Below are 22,199 nucleotides of genomic sequence, written 5' to 3'. Positions count from 1 at the left end.
AAGCTCCCAGCTGCATGGGGGATGAAGGGCGAGGCTGAGTTCCCCCACCTCCCATGCCGATGAAAATTGGCTCATGAGCCACTCTTAGCACATGTGCCTGAGATTGCAGACCCCGGAGTTAGAGGAACTGTTTCTACCAAAATACTGAAAATGCACAACTGAAACAAGAAGTGGGCTTGGCCATTCTAAAAATTTGCAGTTGGGCATCTGTCAGTCTTCAAGCAGAGTTCCATCACTGAGGCTGGCACTTAGAAACTGCAGTCTAGTAAATTTCTTTGTTAATCCAAGCCCACTGTTCTTGATTACATCAAAATTGAAGGGGTAGAAAACAAACTGGAGGAATAAACTGTCAAGTGAAAGAAAGAGGTTGGAGATGCAGGCACTACAAGAAGATCCAGTACTACTACTACATTCTTTTAATAGCAATGCCTCTTTTCTACATACATATCACACAGAACTGGAAAGGACCTTGAGAGGTCACTGAGTCCAGTCCCCTTTGCTCACAGCAGGAGCAAGCACAATCCCTGACAATTTTTTTTTAATCTATTTGCCTCAAGCCCCTAAATGGCCTCCTTAAGGACTGAACTCACAACCCTGGGTTTAGAAGGCCAATGTGCAAACCACTGAGCTATCCCTCCCTCTGTTTTATGTGGCTTTCCAGCAACAGATCTTACAATCTAATGTATTTACCCTCAAATACCACAGCAAGCTAAGGAAGTGCTATTATCCCCATATTACAGATGGGAAACTGAGGCATAAAGGGTTTAAGTTACTTACCCAAGATCACATAGGAAGTCTATGGGCTAACACCATGCAGGGAGGGAATGATAATTGCTCAGCTACAAAAAGAAATGAATATAACCAAGCTGTTATCTAGCCCATTAAAGCAGAGGCCTTGTAAAATCTTTTCCTCCTTAATATTTCATAAATTTACTTTTAAAAAGCCACATCATCCTCTTCATCATATAAAGGCACTAATGATGCTGCAAGGAAGGTTGCAGGATAGTGCGGGAAAACCCATGTAACAGGATCTCAGTTTTAAGAGGTTCATAATTTGACAATTTAGAATGCCTCAGCCTTAGCATGCACGATTATAAGCAACATTTCCGCATATAGCACCACAAATGTACACAGCTCTTAACATGGTAATTGAAGACAACATGTGTCCAGAACAGCTTCCAGTTCAAACTAAAAATGGCAAGACAGAAGAGGAAAGAGATTAGAGCAATGAAGGGAAAGATTGTACATGATGGTCATGAAGATACAGTAGAATCACAGAGTTACAAGCTGTCCAGTCAACCACCCACCCACCCACCCACCCACAGAGTACATTACCACATTAAACAAACTACTGAAAAAAGGGAAAGCAGCATTTCTGTTACACAGTTAAATTTCAAAGTATCAAATCAATGTTAAGTTGGCTGAAAGATCACATTTTGTTCAGAGACTCGAAGGAGGGAGAGTTGTGATGAAGTGGGGGATTTGGGGTTTGCATGCAGAGGGGGTGGTACTCAGTGTCCCTGAGTGTTACGGCCTCAACACAGGGAGGAGGAGGAGGAGGAGTTGCTGTTGCAAGGAACAGGACAGAATGGAGACCCCAGTTCCTGGTGACCAGGAGACCCAGATTGGATTGGATTCTGTGTTCAGTGCTCAGTGAGCCCTCCTGTTTTATGTTGGCTGAGAGTTGCTCCAGTCTGGAGAACAAGGTTATTCCCACTAGCAGTGGAGGTCCAGGGATGGTGAGTGCAGAGCCAGTGGACTCCCAGAGAAAGGCCTACAGCTAAGACAGGTGTGCTGAAGGCTCAGAGAGGTGCCGTCAGACTTCATGTGTGCCATCATTTATGCCGGTGACCACAGTCACTTACAGCTGTTTTCCTCACTTTCCATTTAAAGACTGTTTGTCCATATCTTCCATGAGATGTCCAAATGCAATTCAATGTGCACTAGCCTTTCTGACACCTATCAAAACCTGGTAGTTCTCCAACAGGATCAACAAGCTGTTCTGAGTGGCTGAAATCTTCCACATGACTCTCCATTGAGCCTCATCATTGAAGCTGGGTGTAAGGGTCTTGATATAGCTCCTTAGAATGTGGCAGGGTTTCAATCTCATCTTTGGAGAGTTCTGAAAGTCATGGAGCAGTGGAATACTTGCATTGATATGGTTAAGAAAGCAAGATGTCCGAACAGCTCTTCTAATCCATGGAGGCTGGATGAGCGATATTGGGAGATACAGCACAAATCAAGCTACTTACCAAGCATATTTTGGTTTTATAATATTTTGTGTAAATGGGAACCTTAATTTTGGAATTTCCTGATTTTTGTGCTTTTAAAATGACATCTGCCAGATGTGTATATTTCATAATTGCAGATGTAAACTTCTGTTTTACAAAAGGAGATCACTGCCTCACAGCTGCATGTGGGTAGACTAGAGTGATAAATGAAAAAAGCCACGGCGACAAGCAGTCTTTCAGCATCTCAACCACAATTTATCTGTTGAGTATAGTAAGGAGATATCCAACAGGATGACCAATCAATTGTAGCAAAGAACTCATTAGTATCAACAGTACTGCAATTCTCTTTGGTGTTGAATTGCCTTCTGCTCTGTGCAGAAAAAAACAATGCATTACTGTATCTGAATGTGTTTCAGGTGCACAGATTAACATCTGGTATGTATGCTCAACAGGAGCCTTAGCAGGGAAAACAACAATACGAACAGTCAGATCAAATTTAGCACTGATTTATACCACACACAACTCTATGGAAATCATAGGGACTTCTGGGGTATGAGTCAGGAGAGTTTTTTGTTTTTTTTTTTTTGTCCCCAGAGGCAAGGGGAAGAAAGAAAAAGTAGTAGTAGTCTAAGCTCCACCCATAAACGTTGCACTCTTGAGATGCCAAAATGACATGCCGCTCGAGGCAGATTGGTCATCAATTAAAAATATGATCTTGCACACTCTTTGGGATCTGCTGGGCCCCTGGAGTTTAGTTTGCTAATGTTCAGTCATGGATTATACAATACCCTTATGATATATGAGCACTTTTCTAGCAGCAGTGACTGGACAGAGTCAGGCAGCTCCATAGCATGATTCTTTGCTGTGTCTTTGCATAGGGGACCAGCAATGCTTGTGGTTTCCTGACCCCAAGCAACCAGCTCTGACATCAGTTAGAAATGCATGGAACAGCAAAGGAGGACTGGACATAATAGTTTCATTTATTTATATAGTAATAGTGCTTAGGAGCCCCACAAAAGACTGGGGACCAAATGCGCTGGGTGCTGTGCAAACATTATGTGGGGGAGGAGGTGACTGCACCACCTGCCATTAACGTTGCCAAGCACATCCATTTGTAGGGCCCTGTTTTATGTTGCTTATGACTTTGTCAAACTAGCCTGTGGGATGAAATTTTCCAGGCCAGATGCCTGACTCCGGCAGATTTTTTTTAAACTTTCAGCCATAAGAGTTGAGCCATTTCAGAGAACAAACCTACTGGAAAACACACTGTGCTTATGTTCTAAAATCTGATGATCTTTTATTTGAACAGCCCTTTCTGTGTTAGGAAGTTGCACACAAAATGTGTATGTACAGTAAAAGCTCATTAACATTATAAAGTCCAGCACTCAAAAGGAAAGAAACAGCAGAATGAAAATTTGCCTATAAATCCTTAATTTAGTTCCCTTGTGCTTATTAATGTTAATACATAGATGGACCAGCTCTGTAAATACATCAGGGTTGCAGAGTGAAGGAGTCTGTTGCCTGTATGGTTTCAGAAGCTGGGAAGTTTATAGTGAAAGAGAGAGAGGATTGTAGACAGAGAAAAGGGAGTCTTGTGGTTAAGACAGTTCAATACTGCCCTGGAGAAATCTATTCTTTCCCTGACTCAGCCTTAGAGTTCCTGGGTCATGCTACACAAGGTATGTAAACCAATTTTTCACAGGTGGCCCCTAATTGTGCACTCTTTGTTTTCTGGATATAAACACAAGACCCTGGAGTCTGAATTGCAGAGGTGCTGAACACTCATGGCTGCAAGTGAAGTCAATGGAAGGTGTCAATGAACAGAAGTTATCATTTAAAATGAAATACTCTGAAAAATCTTGTCCTAAGCATCTCAAACTGGGCATTTCAACTTGATGAATACTTTAAACATTAAACTCTCTGTGCCTCAAGTCCATATTGGAATTATATGCAGTCATTTCATGGGGGTGTGTTGAAAAATATCATTTGTAAAGCACTCGGATAATAATACAGCGATAAACACTATAGAAAATACCATGAGAAAATTAATGGTCTTTAGAGCAGGTTTTGAACAGCGTGCAGTAAATGAGGTTATAAAATATGAGGATAAAACAAAACATTGAAGAACTGCTTACTGAGTGTCCGTCACTATCCTATGCATATAAAGAGGAAGGAAACCTGTGTAAAGAATAGTCTGAGATCATGTAATTAATGTCTACACCATAATGCATATGTACAAAGGTACCAAATTAACCTTTGAGGCAACCTCAACTCCAGCATTAACCTTTGCACAGACAACCTCAACTCTGGCATTTCTAAAACCTGTAAATGTACTTTTAATATAGCACAGGTGTTCATACTACAGTAGGAGACTGTCTGCCCCAAACACTTTACAATCTAAACAGACAAGACAAATGGCAGGGCTATAAGAGACAGAGTAATCTTTATGGGCTTGCCTGCCCAGTGCATTAGTGCACTCAAGAGGGGTCTAAGCTCTGGTGGGAACTAGAAGTTTCTTGGAACAAATCTTGCTGAGGAAATGCTACTTAACAACCACTAGTTTAATGAAAGCAATGTTTCAAGTAACAACATCCTTGATACCCCTACCCTGTCTAGCCAATTTTGGTGACTACTCCTAGATCCTAAGAGGCTGAACCCAAGAAGATAAGTACAGACAGAAGGATGGAAAAAAAGAGTAATAGTAAATGGGTTTGCGTACCAGAGTGCAGTAAATGTCTTTATGTCTGTATTGGGTCAGAAACAAGGGCTAGCTAAAATTGTAATAACTAGCCCCTCCTGCATCCCTGCTGCATTGTTAAACAAATGGTGAAGTACATACGGTTGATACTGGCTGATTATATAACCCACAGGGTTAAATAAAAGGTTTGTGAAAACTAAAACTTTACACTGTTGGATTAGGGATTCTTTTTCAAGGGATATTAGTTAGCACATGCTAGGAGACATATTCAGAAGCTATTTACAGGAATTCAACCATGCAATTTAGTGTGCAAAAATGTAAGTGAAATTGAGTAGCTTTTTTTTTACTCCTTTATCAGGATTACATGCAAAAAATGGGTATTTACGTGCACAAATAACCTGATAATTCTCTTTCCCAGAGAGTCCTGATCCTCATATAGGGATGGAAAGGACAGGCACTGGCTTTTCCTCCCTCCAGTCCTGAGTAATGTCTCTTCAGCATATACAGGCTACAGACAGAGGAGAGGGCAGACCTGGGTGACTGAGACTTTGTCACAGAGAATTCTCACCTCTTGTGAGAAGCACTGTTTCAGAGACTTGGAACCCAGAGGGACTAGACACACTGACTGAACTCTGTGCTTCTGAAGTGACAAAAAAAACAGGATTTGGCCCTGTCATAGAAATATGATGTGATGGGCCTTGTTTCATTGTACTGTAGAAACCCTGGAAAAATTGCAGGTTGGATGGAAACATTTTTATTCCAGTTTTGCATTTTTCCCTTTGTTACCTGTTTGTTGTACTCATGACTATTCATTTGATTTATTTACCATAATCTCCCTTTGTTGCTGTTACAGATCCAGACTAAACACAGTTACCACTCCGATATATAATTTCACTTGTAACTGTTAAGACATTTTTAAAGGAAATTAAAAAAAATTCTGTGACACAAGAGAAGTAATGAACTTATTACACCCCTGTGAAGTTGCTTTAAATTCTTAGCTTCCACTGCTCATCAGTCATAGAATATGAAACAGATTGAGAAGATTTGCATACTGGCTTATTTTCTGAGGCCTGTATCTCTGAACACGATGAAAACGGACAGATTTTTCCTGAACTTTGTAGTGGAACTCTCAACATTTTAAGCAAAAAAGTCATGACTGAGTAGTTCTCTCTTCTCTTAGACCAGCTGACAAGAGAAACAAAAGGAAATGCTCCAGGGAAGTAGTCTGCTAACGTCAACAAGGGCAAGATCATCATTAGTAGCTGAGATGATAGGTTACCACATGGGAGCAACATAGCGATCCAATGCGAAGCATACTTACGTCAGGGGAATTATTTCATTCCCTCTGAAGGAACCCTGCGGTAACTACAACATACGTACATTTGTATTAGAGACGTATGTTATTTATTTTGCCTTAGGGATTGAAAACAAGAAACTTGAATATATTCTGTGTTGATTAAATAAATACTGTAACCGAATAAAAATGACAGAATAAATCCTTGATAGCAGTCATTTTAAGATATTTCCACTGACCTATTTGTAATCAAAGTCCAACACTGACTGGATGTGTGTTGTATATTACAGAATAATGATATGCAGACAATTCAAGATTATAGTCTTTTTGGAAATGGCAAATTAAACTAACTTCATAACAGCTCACAAAGAACCTGAAAGATTTAGCACTGATCACCCTTTTTAGCAATATCACTAGAAGGGGTGAAAGATCTTCCTCTGATATAAAAGAGCAAATTCTTAGAATAACAATAGTTATAATTATAATGTTTGTAAGGGAGTAAAATGTGTAATTTCAAAAATTAATGCAACCATGTCTGAAAAAATATTTATTTATAGCTTTTTAACTTCTATATTTACAGTTTTCCTAGACAAAGCCAGTAATGAAGAGAGAATGCAGAGGGTACATAGAAAAAAAACTCAGCAAAATGAGCGGTTCAGTTGTGCAGTTACTGCACCAAACCACTGAAACATTCGTAGTTGTCCAAGTCTTGTCACTTAATCAACTGATTTCATAGCTATACCTGTTAATTTTAAAGTGCTAAATAGCCATTAAGAAGAAGGGCATAATACTCTTTTACTGATGTTGGCTGTACACATGCAATATGATAATAATCGATTTAGGATTAAAACAAAAAAGCAGAAAAGTAGCATTTTAAAGACTAACAAAATAATTTATTAGGTGAGCTTTCGTGGGACAGACCCACTTCTTCAGACCATAGCCAGACCAGAACAGACTCAATGTTCAGGCTACAGTCTCAAGAAGTGGGTCTGTCCCACGAAAGCTGACCTAAAGACTAAATTATAAGAATATAAGAACATAAGAATGGCCATACTGGGTCAGACCAAAGGTCCATCCAGCCCAGCATCCCATCTGCCGACGGTGGCCAATGCCAGCTGCCCCAGAGAAGGAGAACAGAGGACAATGATCAAGTGATTTATCTCCTGCCATCCATCTCCTGCCCTTGTTATGAAGGCTAGGGCACCATACTTTATCCCTGGCTAATAGCCATTTATGGACCTAACCTGCAAAAATTTATCAAGCTCTTTTTTAAACCCTAATAGAGTCCTGGCCTTCACAGCCTCCTCGGGCAAGGAGTTCCACAGGTTGACTGTGCGCTGTGTGAAGAAAAATTTCCTTTTATTAGTTTTGAACCTACTACCCATCAATTTCATTTGGTGTCCCCTAGTTCTTGTATTATGGGAAAAGGTAAATAATTTTTCTATATTCACTTTCTCCACACCATTCGTGATTTTATATACCTCTATCATATCGCCCCTCAATCGCCTCTTTTCCAAACTGAAAAGTCCCAGTCTCTCTAGCCTCTCCCCATATGGGACCCGTTCCAAGCCCCTAATCATCTTAGTTGCCCTTTTCTGAACCTTTTCTAATGCCAATATATCTTTTTTGAGGTGAGGAGACCACATCTGCACGCAGTACTCAAGATGTGGGCGTACCATAGTTTTATATAGGGGAAGTATGATATCTTTTGTCTTATCATCGATCCCTTTTTTAATAATTCCTAACATCCTATTTGCCTTACTAACTGCCGCTGCACACTGCGTGGATGTCTTCAGAGAACTATCCACTATAACTCCAAGATCCCTTTCCTGATCTGTCGTAGCTAAATTTGACCCCATCATGTAGTACGTGTAATTTGGGTTATTTTTTGCAACATGCATTACCTTACACTTACCCACATTAAATTTCATTTGCCATTTTGCTGCCCAATCACTCAGTTTGCTGAGATCTTTTTGTAGTTCTTCACAATCCCTTTTGGTTTTGACTGTCCTGAACAACTTGGTGTCATCTGCAAACTTTGCCACCTCACTGCTTACCTCATTTTCTAGATCATTGATGAACAAGTTGAACAGGATCGGTCCCAGGACCGACCCCTGGGGAACACCACTAGTTACCCTCCTCCATTGTGAAAATTTACCATTTATTCCCACCCTTTGTTTTCTGTCTTTTAACCAATTCCCGATCCATGAAAGGATCTTTCCTCCTATCCCATGGCCGCCTAATTTACATAAAAGCCTTTGGTGTGGGACCGTGTCAAAGGCTTTCTGGAAATCTAGGTATATTATGTCCACTGGGTGCCCCTTGTCCGCATGTTTATTAACCCCTTCAAAGAATTCTAATAGATTAGCTAGACACGACTTCCCTCTGCAGAAACCATGCTGACTTTTGCCCAACAATTCGTGCTCTTCTTCGTGCCTTGCAATTTTATTCTTTACTAGTGTTTCTACTAATTTGCCTGGTACTGATGTTAAACTTATCGGTCTATAATTGCCAGGGTCTCCTCTAGAGCCTTTTTTAAATATTGGCGTTATATTGGCCGTCTTCCAGTCATTTGGTACCAAAGTGGATTTAAAGGATAGGTTACAAACCGCTGTTAATAACTCCGCAATTTCACATTTGAGTTCTTTCAGAACCCTTGGGTGAATGCCGTCTGGTCCTGGAGACTTGTTACTATTCAGCTTATCAATTAACTCCAAGACCTCCTCTAATGTCACTTCAATCTGAGTGACTTCCTCAGATTTGTCACCTAAAAAGGCTGGCTCAGATTTAGGAACCTCTGTAACATCCTCAGCCGTGAAGACTGAAGCAAAGAAAGCATTTAATCGCTCCGCAATGGCACTGTCTTCCTTGATCGCTCCTTTTATATCCTTATTGTCCAAGGACCCCACTGCTTTTTTAGCGGGCTTCCTGCTTCTAATGTATTTAAAAAACATTTTACTATCGTTTTTTGAATTTTTGGCTAGCTGTTCCTCAAAATCTTTTTTGGCTTTTCTTATTACATTATGACACTTAATTTGGGAGTGTTTATGTTCCTTTCTATTTTCCTCACTAGGATTTGACTTCCACTTTTTAAAAGCTGCCCTTTTCTCTCTCACTGCCTTTTTAACATGGCTGTTTAGCCATGGTGGTTCTTTGTTAGGTCTCTTACTGTGTTTTTTTTATTTGGGGTATACATTTAAGTTGGGCCTCTAGTATGGTGTCTTTAAACAGTTTCCATGCAGCTTCCAGGGATTTTAGTTTAGTTACTCTACCTTTTAGTTTCTGTTTAACTAGCTTCCTCATTTTAGTGTAATTCCCCTTTTTGAAATTAAATGCCAGAGTGTTTGACCGCTGCGGTGTTCTTCCCAACACAGGAATATTAAAAGTTATTATATTGTGGTCATTTTGTTAGTCTTTAAAGTGCTACTTTATTGTTTTTTTGTTTTGATAGTTCATAGACTAGCACGGCTTCCTCTCTGTTACTATTCAACATGCAAGGCACTGATTTAGCATTGTGCCATAATTTTTTATTTTGATAAAAATTAAATAGTATTTACAGACCTCATGGAAAAATAATAAAAACTAAATAGCCAAACTTAACTTTCCTGCACTAATTTATTGTAAAAGAGAATAAAATTCCTTCCAGTCTTCCACAAATGAATAGGGGTATATAACACTGATAATCCTTGCCACAGTTACTAAATCCTTACCCTTTCCTAACTGTTTTTTTTCCCCCCAAGGTCTCCTCCCTGGAGCTGTTAAAGACACTCAAACAGTATCTTTGTCTAACGATTTCCTCCTTAGAGTTGGAAGCCCACAATCAACTTATCAGAAGGCAAATCCATCCTTCCCTGTTGCAATCTGATACACAACAACACTCAGACACGTTATTTCAGTACTTTCCCAAGTCCTCTTTTTCCAACGCCAAGCAAAAGATTAAGGAATTTACATAGTGAAGTTACTATGGTAACTGTTGGGTATCACATTTAGAATGTCTTGAGGCTCTGTGGATTCCAGGTCTACAGTTTGCATTTCCATCCCATGTAGTTAAGATTTTTTTTTTTTTTTGCATAAAGTTTAAGAGGAATCTGCAGTCAGAAGTGAAAAGGAAAAAATGCTCAACTTCCTTTAGCACTAAATCTTATGGGAACTGGTGGGCACTTTATCACTTTGGAAAATTAGACCATTTACACAAATGCCTAAATATACAAGTGAGATCAAGTACAGAAACAAAACTTCAGAACTACACAGAACCACCACTACATAACAATGAAGCAGTAAGCTAGTGATGTACAAAAGGCGAACACTTGAAAAAATAACTAATGGCTGAGAAAAGAAAATGGAAAGACACAAAAGAGGGCTTCATGCAGCTGCTACTTGTTGAATGACTCTGCACAATGGGAGGAAGAATACAGATTCTGGGAACAGTAAGAATCTTAGGGAAAATTATCTATTGCAATTGGCTGTAAATCTGCTTCACTGACCTCTGTGGGAACTCTCTCACCTGCTCTCCTGACAGAAAAAGAAGCAAATTCTGTCGTTCTTACCCAGAGCAAAAGGACAGTGTATCACTCCAAGAAATAATCCCCGTGAATCAACAGGCCTACTTCGGGCTGCATTATCCAATATGCTTCCTGTTTGCCATATGTGAAAAATGGGGCAGTGCAATGTGGCAAAGTGCCACTCAGCAGCGCTGCACACATGGGGTGCCGCCGTGCTCACGTCCCACCAAAAGCACTTGACAGCAGTGGAGGAGGAAGCCCCTCCAGCCCTTTCCCTGCCGCAGCTCCTGAGGCTTTGGCCAGGAGCCACAAGCCATGCCCTGTGATGCTGCCCCTGGCACAACTCCTTCCCAGTGGTTCCTTCTCAGAGCAGCTTCTGTGGCTCTCGCTAAGAGCCACACGCTGTGCGCTCCTGCAGCCGATGCGGCCCTGGCATGGCTCCTTCCCAATGCAGCTCTCGGGGCTTTGCGGCTTGGGGCTGGGTGGTGCAGCTCCGGTGAGCCACTGGAGGTGGGGGGTAGGACGACTGGATGTGGGCAGAGGGGAGGGGCATGTGGCAACTGGTGGACTTCCTTTTGGACACCCCTGATTTAGGGAGTAAAACAGTATTCACCATAACTATAGGTAGCAGAATTTGAGCCAAAATTAAGACAGAATTGGAGGGGAAAAAAGTAAATTGAACCAAAAAAAACGGAGATCTTAACAATATTTTAAAATATGGCTAACAGTTAAGTCAGACATAGATACGCGACCTTGATTTCCATAAAGTCAACATATGGAATAATTCAATTTCTAGAAAAAAAATAAAATATTTGTAAGTTCCTCAGCAAACTTTCACTAGATCAAAAAATTGAGATTGGGCTCCAGGATTCCATGCTCCTACTGCTGAAGAATGGTGAACCACAGCCAATGGGAGTTGCAAGCACCCGCACCTCCATAGGAGCAAGTAAATATAATGGCAAGGATCCATCACAGTCTAACTCTGGTGAACCACCACCATTTTATTGCCTGCCCAATCTAGGTTGAAAGTTAAAAAAGGTCATCCAAAAGTCTAAAATGCATGTGCCAATGATTTTTAATGTAATGTGAGATCTGCTTAATTGACACCCAAATTATTTTACTTTACTGTTCTTTTCACCAACTTGAACTATTAGGCTGGATGGGATTCAATTAGGCAGCATATGATTTGAAAATGTTTTGTCTTCCCTTCCTTTTGTCCAAGATGGTGGACAATGATATTTTACTTTACACAAGGAGGTGAAGATTCCTTGTCACCTACGAAATGTGAGAAACTCAATACATTATGAACAGCTGACAGACTAAGAACACTGAAAATTCACCTTATCTGGAAAATTAACATAAAAAGTTTGTACGTAGATTGCATTGCTAAGATAGGCTGTTTCTTTCACCTCCATTTTTATTAGCATAAGCAGGAGAGCAGTGAAACCTGCCTATTTTAAGCCCTTCACCTCTTATTTGTAGATAAACATTAAACAAAATAGAACAATTACATGACAACAACGGAGAAATTCTTAAATTCCCATTTTTGGAGGACAGTGTCAGTTATGGGTGTTCAACAGGAATGTGTACATTTTAAAAAAAAAATACAGTAAGCACTTTCCTAATGGTCAAGGCCAATGCATGAACAGAGCCAGTAAATGATGCTAAAGGATGATGCCATGAGAGTCTATAGCCCAGTTAAAAGTGTCCTTCTGAAGCGTCCTCAGGTCCAAATTTCTAATTAGAACTCTGAGGAAGATGTAAATATAAATGTAGTGCAACACTATGGAGAGGTCATCTCTAAGCATTTCACTTACAGAAAAGTAAGCTTTACCTCAAGTAGTCAGTGCACAACCTGACACTTAGAAGTTTGGTAAGCAACGCTCCACTGCTTCAGACACAGAGGCCTAAATTAACAGTGGTTGTAATACTGTTTTACCAAATTCTGTGATCTAAGAAATAATGCTTTGAGTCATGCGATTTAAGTTACAAGTGGCATCTGTGCAGATTTCTAATCCTGGAATATGTCTAAAGGAGAACATGAAAGTAGCCTGCACTCTAGCTGAGTGAGCTCTACGTCCTTCCAGAAGGGAAATGGATGTATTTTTAATACTCTTCAACACAGAATCTAACCTCTGAGAGAGGCAATGGAATGTGACTGCCTGACCTTTCTACTCTTCTAATGAGAGACAGTAAGTCATTTTCTGTATCCCTTTAATCTATTCAAACAGTAGACAAAATCCACACACTCTGCTGGGTCAATAGGTTTAGATTTTCAGGAAGAAACACACACATTTCTTTGTGATATAGTTGTAATAGATCCTAGAATCATTTTTGTCTTGCTCTGGCTGAGAGTATCTGAATAAACTTCAGTCACATTTGATTTTGCTGAGTACTCCCTTACTTAGATGAGGGACGGCATGGTAGAGACCTTATCACCCACACCTCTCCAGTCTAGAAGAAATGGACTTGTGATGGACTGGTTGTCTTCGACTGGTTTAGAGCACAGTTTTGACATTCGGAGTTATGCGCTGTTGCAAATAGCTCTCTGGATTATCCCCAAAGGTAAAAAAAAGTCTGTTGCCGAGTTCTTGAGTGGCCATTCATGCTCATCAAAGCTGTTTCTGCTCATTTGGTCTGTCAGCCAACAGCGCAGTGACGAGTTATGACAAATGTAGTGTACTGTGCACCAGTCACACAGATCTAGTGTCTCTTTGCACAGCTGTCTGAAGCATATTTTCTATTTCTTATAAAATTTCTGTGGTGTTGCCAGTGACTGCTTGAACAAACACTACTTAAACCAGTCTGCCATGTAACTGAAGACAAAGAACAAAATAGCTCAATGCATCTCTTCGCTCTAGAACATTTGTACTGAGTTGTTCACGCAGATGTTCCCAGAAATTGGACATTACAAACTATGGGTAACAGAGCTTCAATTCAACTCCTCTGAAGACAATTCAATGCTGAATCCACCATATGAGGAAAAGGAACACAGTGACTATGTTATAAACGTGATATTTGTATTAGCATAGAGTGTCTTGCAAACAAGTATTATGAACACCTCATCTTTAGATACACATACACTTATGTGTATTGCTGAAGACACAAGAACTACTCACTGGAAGAATATAATTGACATGAGTTCTCTTGCAGTATTCTTACAGCTATAAGAATTTTTAAATTTTTCCCTCAGGGAGGGGAAAAAAGTTCCTTTTAATCTGTGTTGGAACTTCGTGTGACTACTTCTGATGAATCTTCATATTATCCAAGTACTTGGAAAAGAGCACCTGTCTGTGACATAGCTTTTGCCAAGATCCTGCAAGGACAACCTGGTGAGCCAGATGTCAAATTACAGGTAGATCTGGGTATCCTGATGCCTCAAATGTGCTGCTACTGCTCAAGGCAATTTGTGAACGTTAAAAGTTCCATAGATAAGCCAAATGCAAAGACCTTGTATTGGTAATGATGATCTCCTCCCACAATAAATCTTAGGTATTTATGATGCAGTGGTTGAAATGTACTAAAAGGTTGGAATAAAATCCCAATATTACTCTCAAAAGGCCCCAGTCCATTCCCCCTGAAGAAACTGGGGGTGGGGGAAGATATCAGGCCAGCTGTTGTTTGATTCTAGGTCCAAGTATTAATCTTAGCGTAACAACAACAGATTGGTTAAGCAAAAAGCCAAAATAAATTAGACATTTTCCAGAGGAACAAGCAGAGATCATCACAGGGTGCAACTCATGTATCTTCAGGATAGCTAGGAAAATAGGTTTTTGCCTAATAAGGTTTCTTTATCTTTCCCAGAGAAGTAGAAGGAACTGGCCTGACTGCCTTACACATCTTTCCTGTATGTTTCACCATCAAAAGTAACATGGCCAGTGTTACATGAAGGGGTCCCTGATCCAAAAGGTCCAAATGAATGTGTTTCAGAGGCGCAAATCGATTAACCTGCACCACCATGGTAACCGTGGATTCTGCAGGAATAGACAGCACCAAGAAAGCATCAAGTTCAGTCACAGAAATGATGGCCTTAGACGAGGGCAGGTTGTGAAGTAAGATGTTCCCCTGTTTTGCAAGATATATGAAGAGGGCATGAGAAAAACGAGGGCAGTATCACAACCAGTAATATGCATTTGGCTGAGATTTTTGTTTTTATTGGCAAGAATGAAGAAAAAAGTCAGATGTCACCTAACTACAGAATTTTGTCTAAGGTTAAAAAAAAAAAAAAAAAAAAAAAAAAAGATTGTCATGACTGCATTTGATCTGGCATTTGCTCCTGAGGAATCCATGAGATCCTGCTTGGTATTGCCTCTCTCGTTGCTCTAATTTCAATATTTGGTTCGAATATAAATTCTTCATTAATCTGTTTGTTATACAGGCCAGATGAATGCTACTGCTTCTTAATAATTTCACCATATCGTTAAAGTTCTGAGGAAAATTTGTAAGGTTTAGCTCATTCATATGACCCTCTGACCAGCCTTTTTTTTTTTTTTAAATAATCTTGCCAAACAGTTCATCCTTTCTTAATTTAGCAACGAAAGAGTTAGCAAATAATTATTATAAACCTGCCAACTTTCCACTCTGGCATTAGAGACAATTACAAAGTAATCCGCAGAAACATTCATCATGAAAAATGGTACAAAGGTGAGCATCTTCAAAGTGGGTTTGAAACTATTTACTTTGGCATTTAATCAGCACCATCACTGTATCTGGAAAGACGGTACTTACACTGATCTGTCTCTGAGGAAACACAATTTCCCTTATCTATTTATAGTTCTTGAGTATTGGTGACCTAACCGATTTCTCTCCATGGAACATTCTGATGGAACGATCGTATCTGTGACTAACAATATTACTCCAATATTATGTTTGCGATAGACACAATGTGAGATTTGGAATGTTCTAATCTGTAGTGTGGTTGACAGATTTACCTATGGGGGTCTCATGCTGAATGGGCAGTCTCCCCAACAGAATGAATGAATAAATAAATACCTTCTGTGCATTTATGGAACATTGAATTGCTATACTAGATCAGGCCAATATTCCACTCAATACTCAACCTCTGTAAATGGACAGTAAAAGATGCTTCAAAGGCAAGTATAAAAAGGTTGAGAGTAAAAATATTTCTGACAATATGAATTACAGGAATAATGCAGAGAGACCAAAAATATGTTGACTACTTTAAATCACAGTTTCAAAAATTTCCACAAAAATTCTGCCTGCTGGTCCTGGTTGTCGTGTTTAAACATCACTGTGGACATAATCGCCCCCGTGAGTCAGGGACAGCATGCTTTTGGCGGGAAAGGTCTCTGTGAGGAAAAATCCCCTCAGACACATGAAGCTTCAAATTGTCATAGCCTGCCAGTTAGCAGCACTCCAACGGTTACTTTTTGACCTTTAGCTCCCCCGGCAACTTGAAAAGGTTCTACAAGATCATCCATATTCATGAATCATGGGTACCCTAGATTTGCATGCAGTGCTCTGATTGGGTGGGTCTGGAGAACTTCCAGAACCTTCCACCAAAGTGAGGACCTGTTTGAAGACTTTGCCTGCATGATAATATTCTCATACATATTCAAGAGAACATTCTATAAAAGCAGGGCTCGAGCCCATTCCGTGGCTCTTGATGGGAAGGCGTGGTTCCACGGAACGTCCACCAGTCCCTAGGCTAGCCTGAAAAGGTGAAGAGCGAAGAGCTGAACACTGCCAGAGCTGAACACTGCCACCTACCAGAGGCACAAGATTGCACACCACTCGCCTGGAAGCGCAAGATTGCCCATCACCCACGCTCCTGTGGCAAGCAGCAACAGTGACATCAGCAGCAAGCGGTGTCCCTGTGGGGAAGCGACCAGCTGTCGAACTGGCCTGCACTTGTGCAGGTGCTGCGCAGCTGGCTCAGCAAAACCCAGGGCCCACCATCACGCTTACCAGTCCTGACTCATTTGCCGGACGTGACACACCGATTGAGAGAAGTATCCTCACTGACAGGCCTGCGCTTTGTGTGGAGCCACAGACGACACCACATCCCCCCTCCAGTCAGTGGCAACGGGACCCCCAGTGGGGTAGCAAGGTTGATCCCCTTGCTGTGTCCCTGCCTGGCAGGGTAACGGCAGTACCCGGGGGCCTGACCCCAAGGCCGGGCCTTGCTGGCCTCTGGCTGGACTCTAATTTAAAAAAGGACACTTAACAAGCCTGTTCAATCTAGAACTGTTATTATTATTATTATTATTATTATAATTGGTATTTATAGACAGGGTTTTTTAATGTTATTTAATTAGTTAAATTATTAGAATTGTTAGTAGTAAATAAGATAAATTTATTAAATTATTTTAGTATAGTAATTCTAGATATTACTTGTTAGTTAATATTCACTTACAGAGGAATTGGTAGTCACTTGCTACCAACTTATTACCAAAATACACACTAAGGTGAAGGCGTGGCCTCCATTCTCTCCTATTTTCTTCTCTGGCTCAATAGAGAGGGAAATCCTCCATTGGCCATCATTAATATTTGGATCAGAGTAGTGACCCGATCCCGGTAGGCGTAAGAGGGGTAGCACCCTCCCCCTCCTTTATTTTAGAAAAGACACATATATATATTTATATAGTTATTCATATTTATATATTTATTATATTTATTACTTTCCTTCAAACTTACCTCTATACAACTTCCTTCAAACCTACCTCAACAACCTATCTCTACACCTAATTTATTCAAAACCATGTCACTTTAGTGTTAACATGAACACCTTGTTTTTAACTCAAGTAAGTGTGTAATGTTGCTAAAATAAGAATGTGCAATAATATTCTATTCCCCCCTTAAGAATTAATACATTTATTGTAACTGTTTGGAAAAAATCCGGTTGTCTGTCTCGTTGCTCCTCCTAGCTCCTGCCTGCCCAAGGGGGGTTCGGTGGGGTCCAGGTCAACCGAGTGTGCACCCCGTCATAAGTCCGCAAAGGTGGGACCTTGGACCTAAAAGGTGGTAAGGGGTTGCTTTGTTGCGTCCTCTTGCCACCCGAGGAAGGCCTAGCATTGCTGTCAAATTTGCAGTACTGCTACAGAGCCTTCCTCAGCACTGGTCAAACTGCATTGATTCATAACTCAACAAATCCCATTCCACAGTTGACATAAGAACTTTTGCTAGAAAAAAACCACACCTTAATACCATATTTTCTAAACTTAATTTACAGACTTTTTCCTGTTTACTACTCTGATGCCATTTTCTTGTATTTTGCAAGATATAGAATGACGGCTAATACAAGCACTGTGGATATCAAAATGTCTCAGACATTTATTCACAATGGGCATGGATATAGCTGTCATTGGAGACTGCCCAGAAAATAAGCTTTCTGAAGAAATGTGGCTGGAGGTGAGATGGGAAAGAGTTTCCAGCAAGGACATTACTACAACAACTTACTAGCATTTGTATGACTCGAAGACTTCACAAGAGGAATAAACAATAGGGGGGAAAAAAACCTGTTCCTAATGTGTATTTAGCACATTCAGGATGACCAGAAAGGAAGCATGAGCAGGCCACCACTTCTTAGCTTATTTAAGCACAGAAAACATGGGGACAATTAGATATTTAATTCCACAGGTCAAAGGAAGTAATCCTCTGATTTTTTAAAATAGGAATTTACTTCAGTAGTCATGACGACTGATTCAATAAATAAATGACTTTTTGTAGTTACTAGGAGTTCCATCAACTGTGTTTTAATAAATGTCTACAAATGTTCCATAATGAGCTTAAAGATGGTGCCTACAAGCCTCTTGGAACAAACTTATCTGATATACTAGTCAAGGAGTACATATCATTATGTGCACTCAGATGTGTCAGAACATTAGTAATGAACATTGAATCCACCTGAACTGAGTCTGTGTAGAAGGGTTACTATAACAGTTTGTGAACCTCCTCTCCTCAACCAATATAGCCCACGGCCTGTCCATGTTCACTGCTAACTACCATTGGTGTCTTAAAGAGTAAAAATATCCCCCAACTTTAACAGACCGATGAAGGGGTGCACATATGCTGAGAAAGCAGCAATGCGATCTTGCTACTGTAACCCTTATCCCATCTCCCATCAGATTTTTTTCTCTCTCTCTGTCAACTCAAATTAGACTGCCAACAGTTCAGTAAAGGACGATGCCTTTGTTTTCTAAAGCATTTAGCTCACTTCTGACAACTAACAAACAAATTAAAATCTAGCTTCCTATTAAAGATGCAAAAGTTACTGCATTGCTCGATATCATTCAGGAATTTCACACTGCACCAATAGAGAACATGAAAAAGGTCTCTCTTTACAGATTCAGTGCACTGCTGCTGTTACAAGTCACAGTGGCATCACACACAAGATGTCACTTGTGCATGACTCCAAGATCACTACACAGCACAGTTGGCAAGGTGAGAATGAAATAATTCCACTCAAAATTGAAGCCATCAACATGAGGTAAGTACAAAGTGTTATTGCTACAGGGCTCGTGAAATGTCCTACAGTTACGACTTGGCCCAAAGTACAGCTTCAACATAACTGACAAGGTCCATGAACAAAATTTCGTAATAGACAAATTTTTCACATAAAGAATATTTTGGTGCATTAACAAAGTCCTCTTGAGCTACAATTATGGTGGCATTGGTTGATGTTACGGATCCCATGTCTTGGCCAGTGATTCTCAACCCAGGGAGGATGTACCCCACAAGGTTAGGTGGAGGTCTTCCAAGAGATACATCAGCTTATCTGGATACATGCCTAGTTTTACAACTGACTAGACTGAAAGCATGAGCAAAGTCAGAACAAATTAAAATTATGTACAGATAATGATTGGTTTATATTGTTCTATATACTATACACTGGAAGATAAATACAATATTTATATTTCAGTGGATTTATTTTAGAAGTGTGTGGTAAAAAAAGACAAAGTGAGCATTTTTTCGGGTTAATAACGTGCTGTGACACTTCTGTCTTTTCATGTCTGTATTTGTAAGTAAGTAGTTTTTAAGTGAATTGAAACCTGGAAAACAGACTCCTGAAAGAGAGAGAATAGACTGGAAAGATTGATAGCCCCCACTGACCTAGGCAACAGAAGACTGCACACTTCACTGACACAGACACTGCTCTGTTGTGGAAATGTAATCTGTGGCCAAATAATGTTCTCTGCTGCTGTAGTTGGCATTAGCACTTACGTTGAAGAGCAAAGGAATTCACCGCCAACAAATACACAGACAATCTTAAGTGGAGCTCACACTTTAGGAGCTGAACAAAAGCTTCTCCTCGTGGTTATTGATTATTTGTTGTTTATTTGAAACAATGAGTTGGATGGTGGATGGACTGAAAGTGCTGGGAAAGATCTAGCATATTCATATATTTTACTAAAGAGCTGCAAATTAAGATGCATTCATACAAGATGTCACTGTAGGTGACAAAGTTTAATGCAGTCTAATTTGCATGTAATTATCAGCATTTATTTAAATTTGTACGTTACACAGAAAAAGACAGAATAACTTGACTTTTACGTAATTTTACCTCTTCAGCGCATTAGAACTGCTGGTGGTTAGTAGGATAAAAAGATGAATTTCACAAACAAGCAATCCTGTAGCACCTTAGACACTGACAAATTTATTAGATCATGAGCTTTTGCAGGTAAATCTCAAGTCCTGAGACTGAAAAAACAGACGAAGGTGAACTTTAATTACTCACAAGACAAAACAGGCTCTCCCTGAAATACTTCCTCAACATCTGATTAACAGAGACTGGGCAGACAGACTAAGGCTTTATTTAACCAAACCACAATATAGATTAATCAAATTCCTATATGACAACACAGCTAGAAACGACAGCAAGAAAACTGACAGCTCTGATTTATTTAATAGTAATTCCTTTGTTACAAACTAAAGTATTTTAAAATTGATGCACTGTGTGTGCATTTCATAGTCCTCTCTGTTGGACAAACAGAAAGCTTGTAAGAGTTCTGAGCTAATTTACGATACACTTACCATTGGCACTCTTTATGAAAAGCCAGTCAGCGATGGAGTGAGCTGTGGATACTTGCCTCTTCCCATAGAGACACAAACATCAATTTGTGGAGCATATTATGTATTACCACTAGCACATCTCCATGGAAAGAGACAAGTTTACATTCAACTTCAGGTGCTCTATGTTCCCAGGGAGATAAGTATGTGGCAATATTCCTGGCATGACTCATCAACATGAACATATTTTTGTATCTCATATATGTGATATATAGAACATATTATCTGGATCTCTGATGCATTTCTTTTTGAATTCAGATTGAATCACTCTGGTCTGGCACTCTTGGGACCTGACTGGTGCTTAACCAGAGAATTTGCCAGACTAAGGGAGGTCAATGCAGAGTGCCTTATGTGGAGGAAGTGAGGGTGGAGGGAAGGGGGTTCTGCAGCACTCCCAGGCTTTGCACCTAGCATGACCCCCACATCTGGGGGTCATACTGCCACTCAGCATCCTGCCTGCTAGACCCCTGCCTGGAGGCTTTGATGCCAGCTCCAGGTCCTGGCTACCAGCCCCTCTGCTGATGCCTGGAGTCCTGGCTGCCTACCCCTTGCTTGGGTCTCAGCTGCAGGGCTCCACTGCTGGCCTCAGACCAGAGCTCTGCAGTGACCAAGACACCCTGCATACTTCTCAAAAATATAAATGGGAGGCTTTGGTGATAGACTGTGAAGCTAACAGTTACTATCCCAGTACTGATACTGTAAGTGGTACATTTCCCAAACAGTTCACAAATTCACTGTTCATTTCACAAGTATTCATGCTTGTGTGGCTATCCTGGGAACGTAAGCACACCAGGGCTGCATCAGGATGAGACAGCATGCTTACAGCACCAATGAAGCATGAACACATGGGGGTTATGAACATGCTGCCATGCCCTTTCCTTTTGCCCAGCTGGATGAGCTATCAGAATTGGAGTGAGTTGTGGAATGCTGCCACGGGAGTAGTGCTCCCCACTTTCTGAATCTATTTACTGCTCTTTCACATACACTGTCTGCAAGCACATTATGAACCCAAAGAACAAACTTGTATTAGCAACTGGACGGTATGAAGCTGTAGAGCTCCCCAAAACAAGCAAACCCTCCACAGGCTCCTTCCCTCCTATGTTTGTGGTCTGACAGCAAACTGCCAGAATTTTAGCACACGTTCGTGTACACACTGATACAAGAGCATTCCTGCTAAACAGAAACATTTGACAGTTAGCTAGCTTTCACACATAAAAAGTCTGTAGACAAGTTGCAAACGATACATCTCCGTGTCCCATCGTTTAGTACAAAGTTCTTCCAAATAAAACCTTTAAAAATGTAAGTAGTACAAAAGCCCAGAAAGTAAATTAAGAGAAAACAAAATCATACCTCACTCTAAAAGCATACAGTTTTGTATTTCCTTTGCTGTACCCTTGCTATTAACATGCCCACAACACATCTGAAAAAAGATTCCTTTTTATATC

At 40.3% G+C, this 22,199-nt stretch overlaps 1 protein-coding gene across 4 annotated transcripts in view; it reads right to left on the bottom strand.

The window, feature by feature from the left end:
* PDE10A (phosphodiesterase 10A) overlaps positions 1–22,199 on the bottom strand; it is a 253,255-nt gene that overhangs the window by 102,714 nt on the left and 128,342 nt on the right. Inside the window, exon 1 of one of the 4 annotated variants that reach the window (XM_074990263.1) lies at positions 5,328–5,433. The exons of the other annotated variants lie outside the window; for them this stretch is intronic. Coding sequence (XP_074846364.1) covers positions 5,328–5,430 — 103 coding nt within the window. The 5' untranslated portion in view covers positions 5,431–5,433. Of the gene's footprint in view, positions 1–5,327; positions 5,434–22,199 lie in introns of those variants that run through there. 4 annotated transcript variants of the gene reach the window in all.

The sequence above is a fragment of the Carettochelys insculpta genome, chromosome 3 (genome assembly GCF_033958435.1).
Source record: "Carettochelys insculpta isolate YL-2023 chromosome 3, ASM3395843v1, whole genome shotgun sequence".
Taxonomy (NCBI): Eukaryota; Metazoa; Chordata; order Testudines; family Carettochelyidae; genus Carettochelys; species Carettochelys insculpta.
Note: the sequence above shows the minus strand (reverse complement) of the source record. Positions and strands in the feature narration are given on the sequence as shown.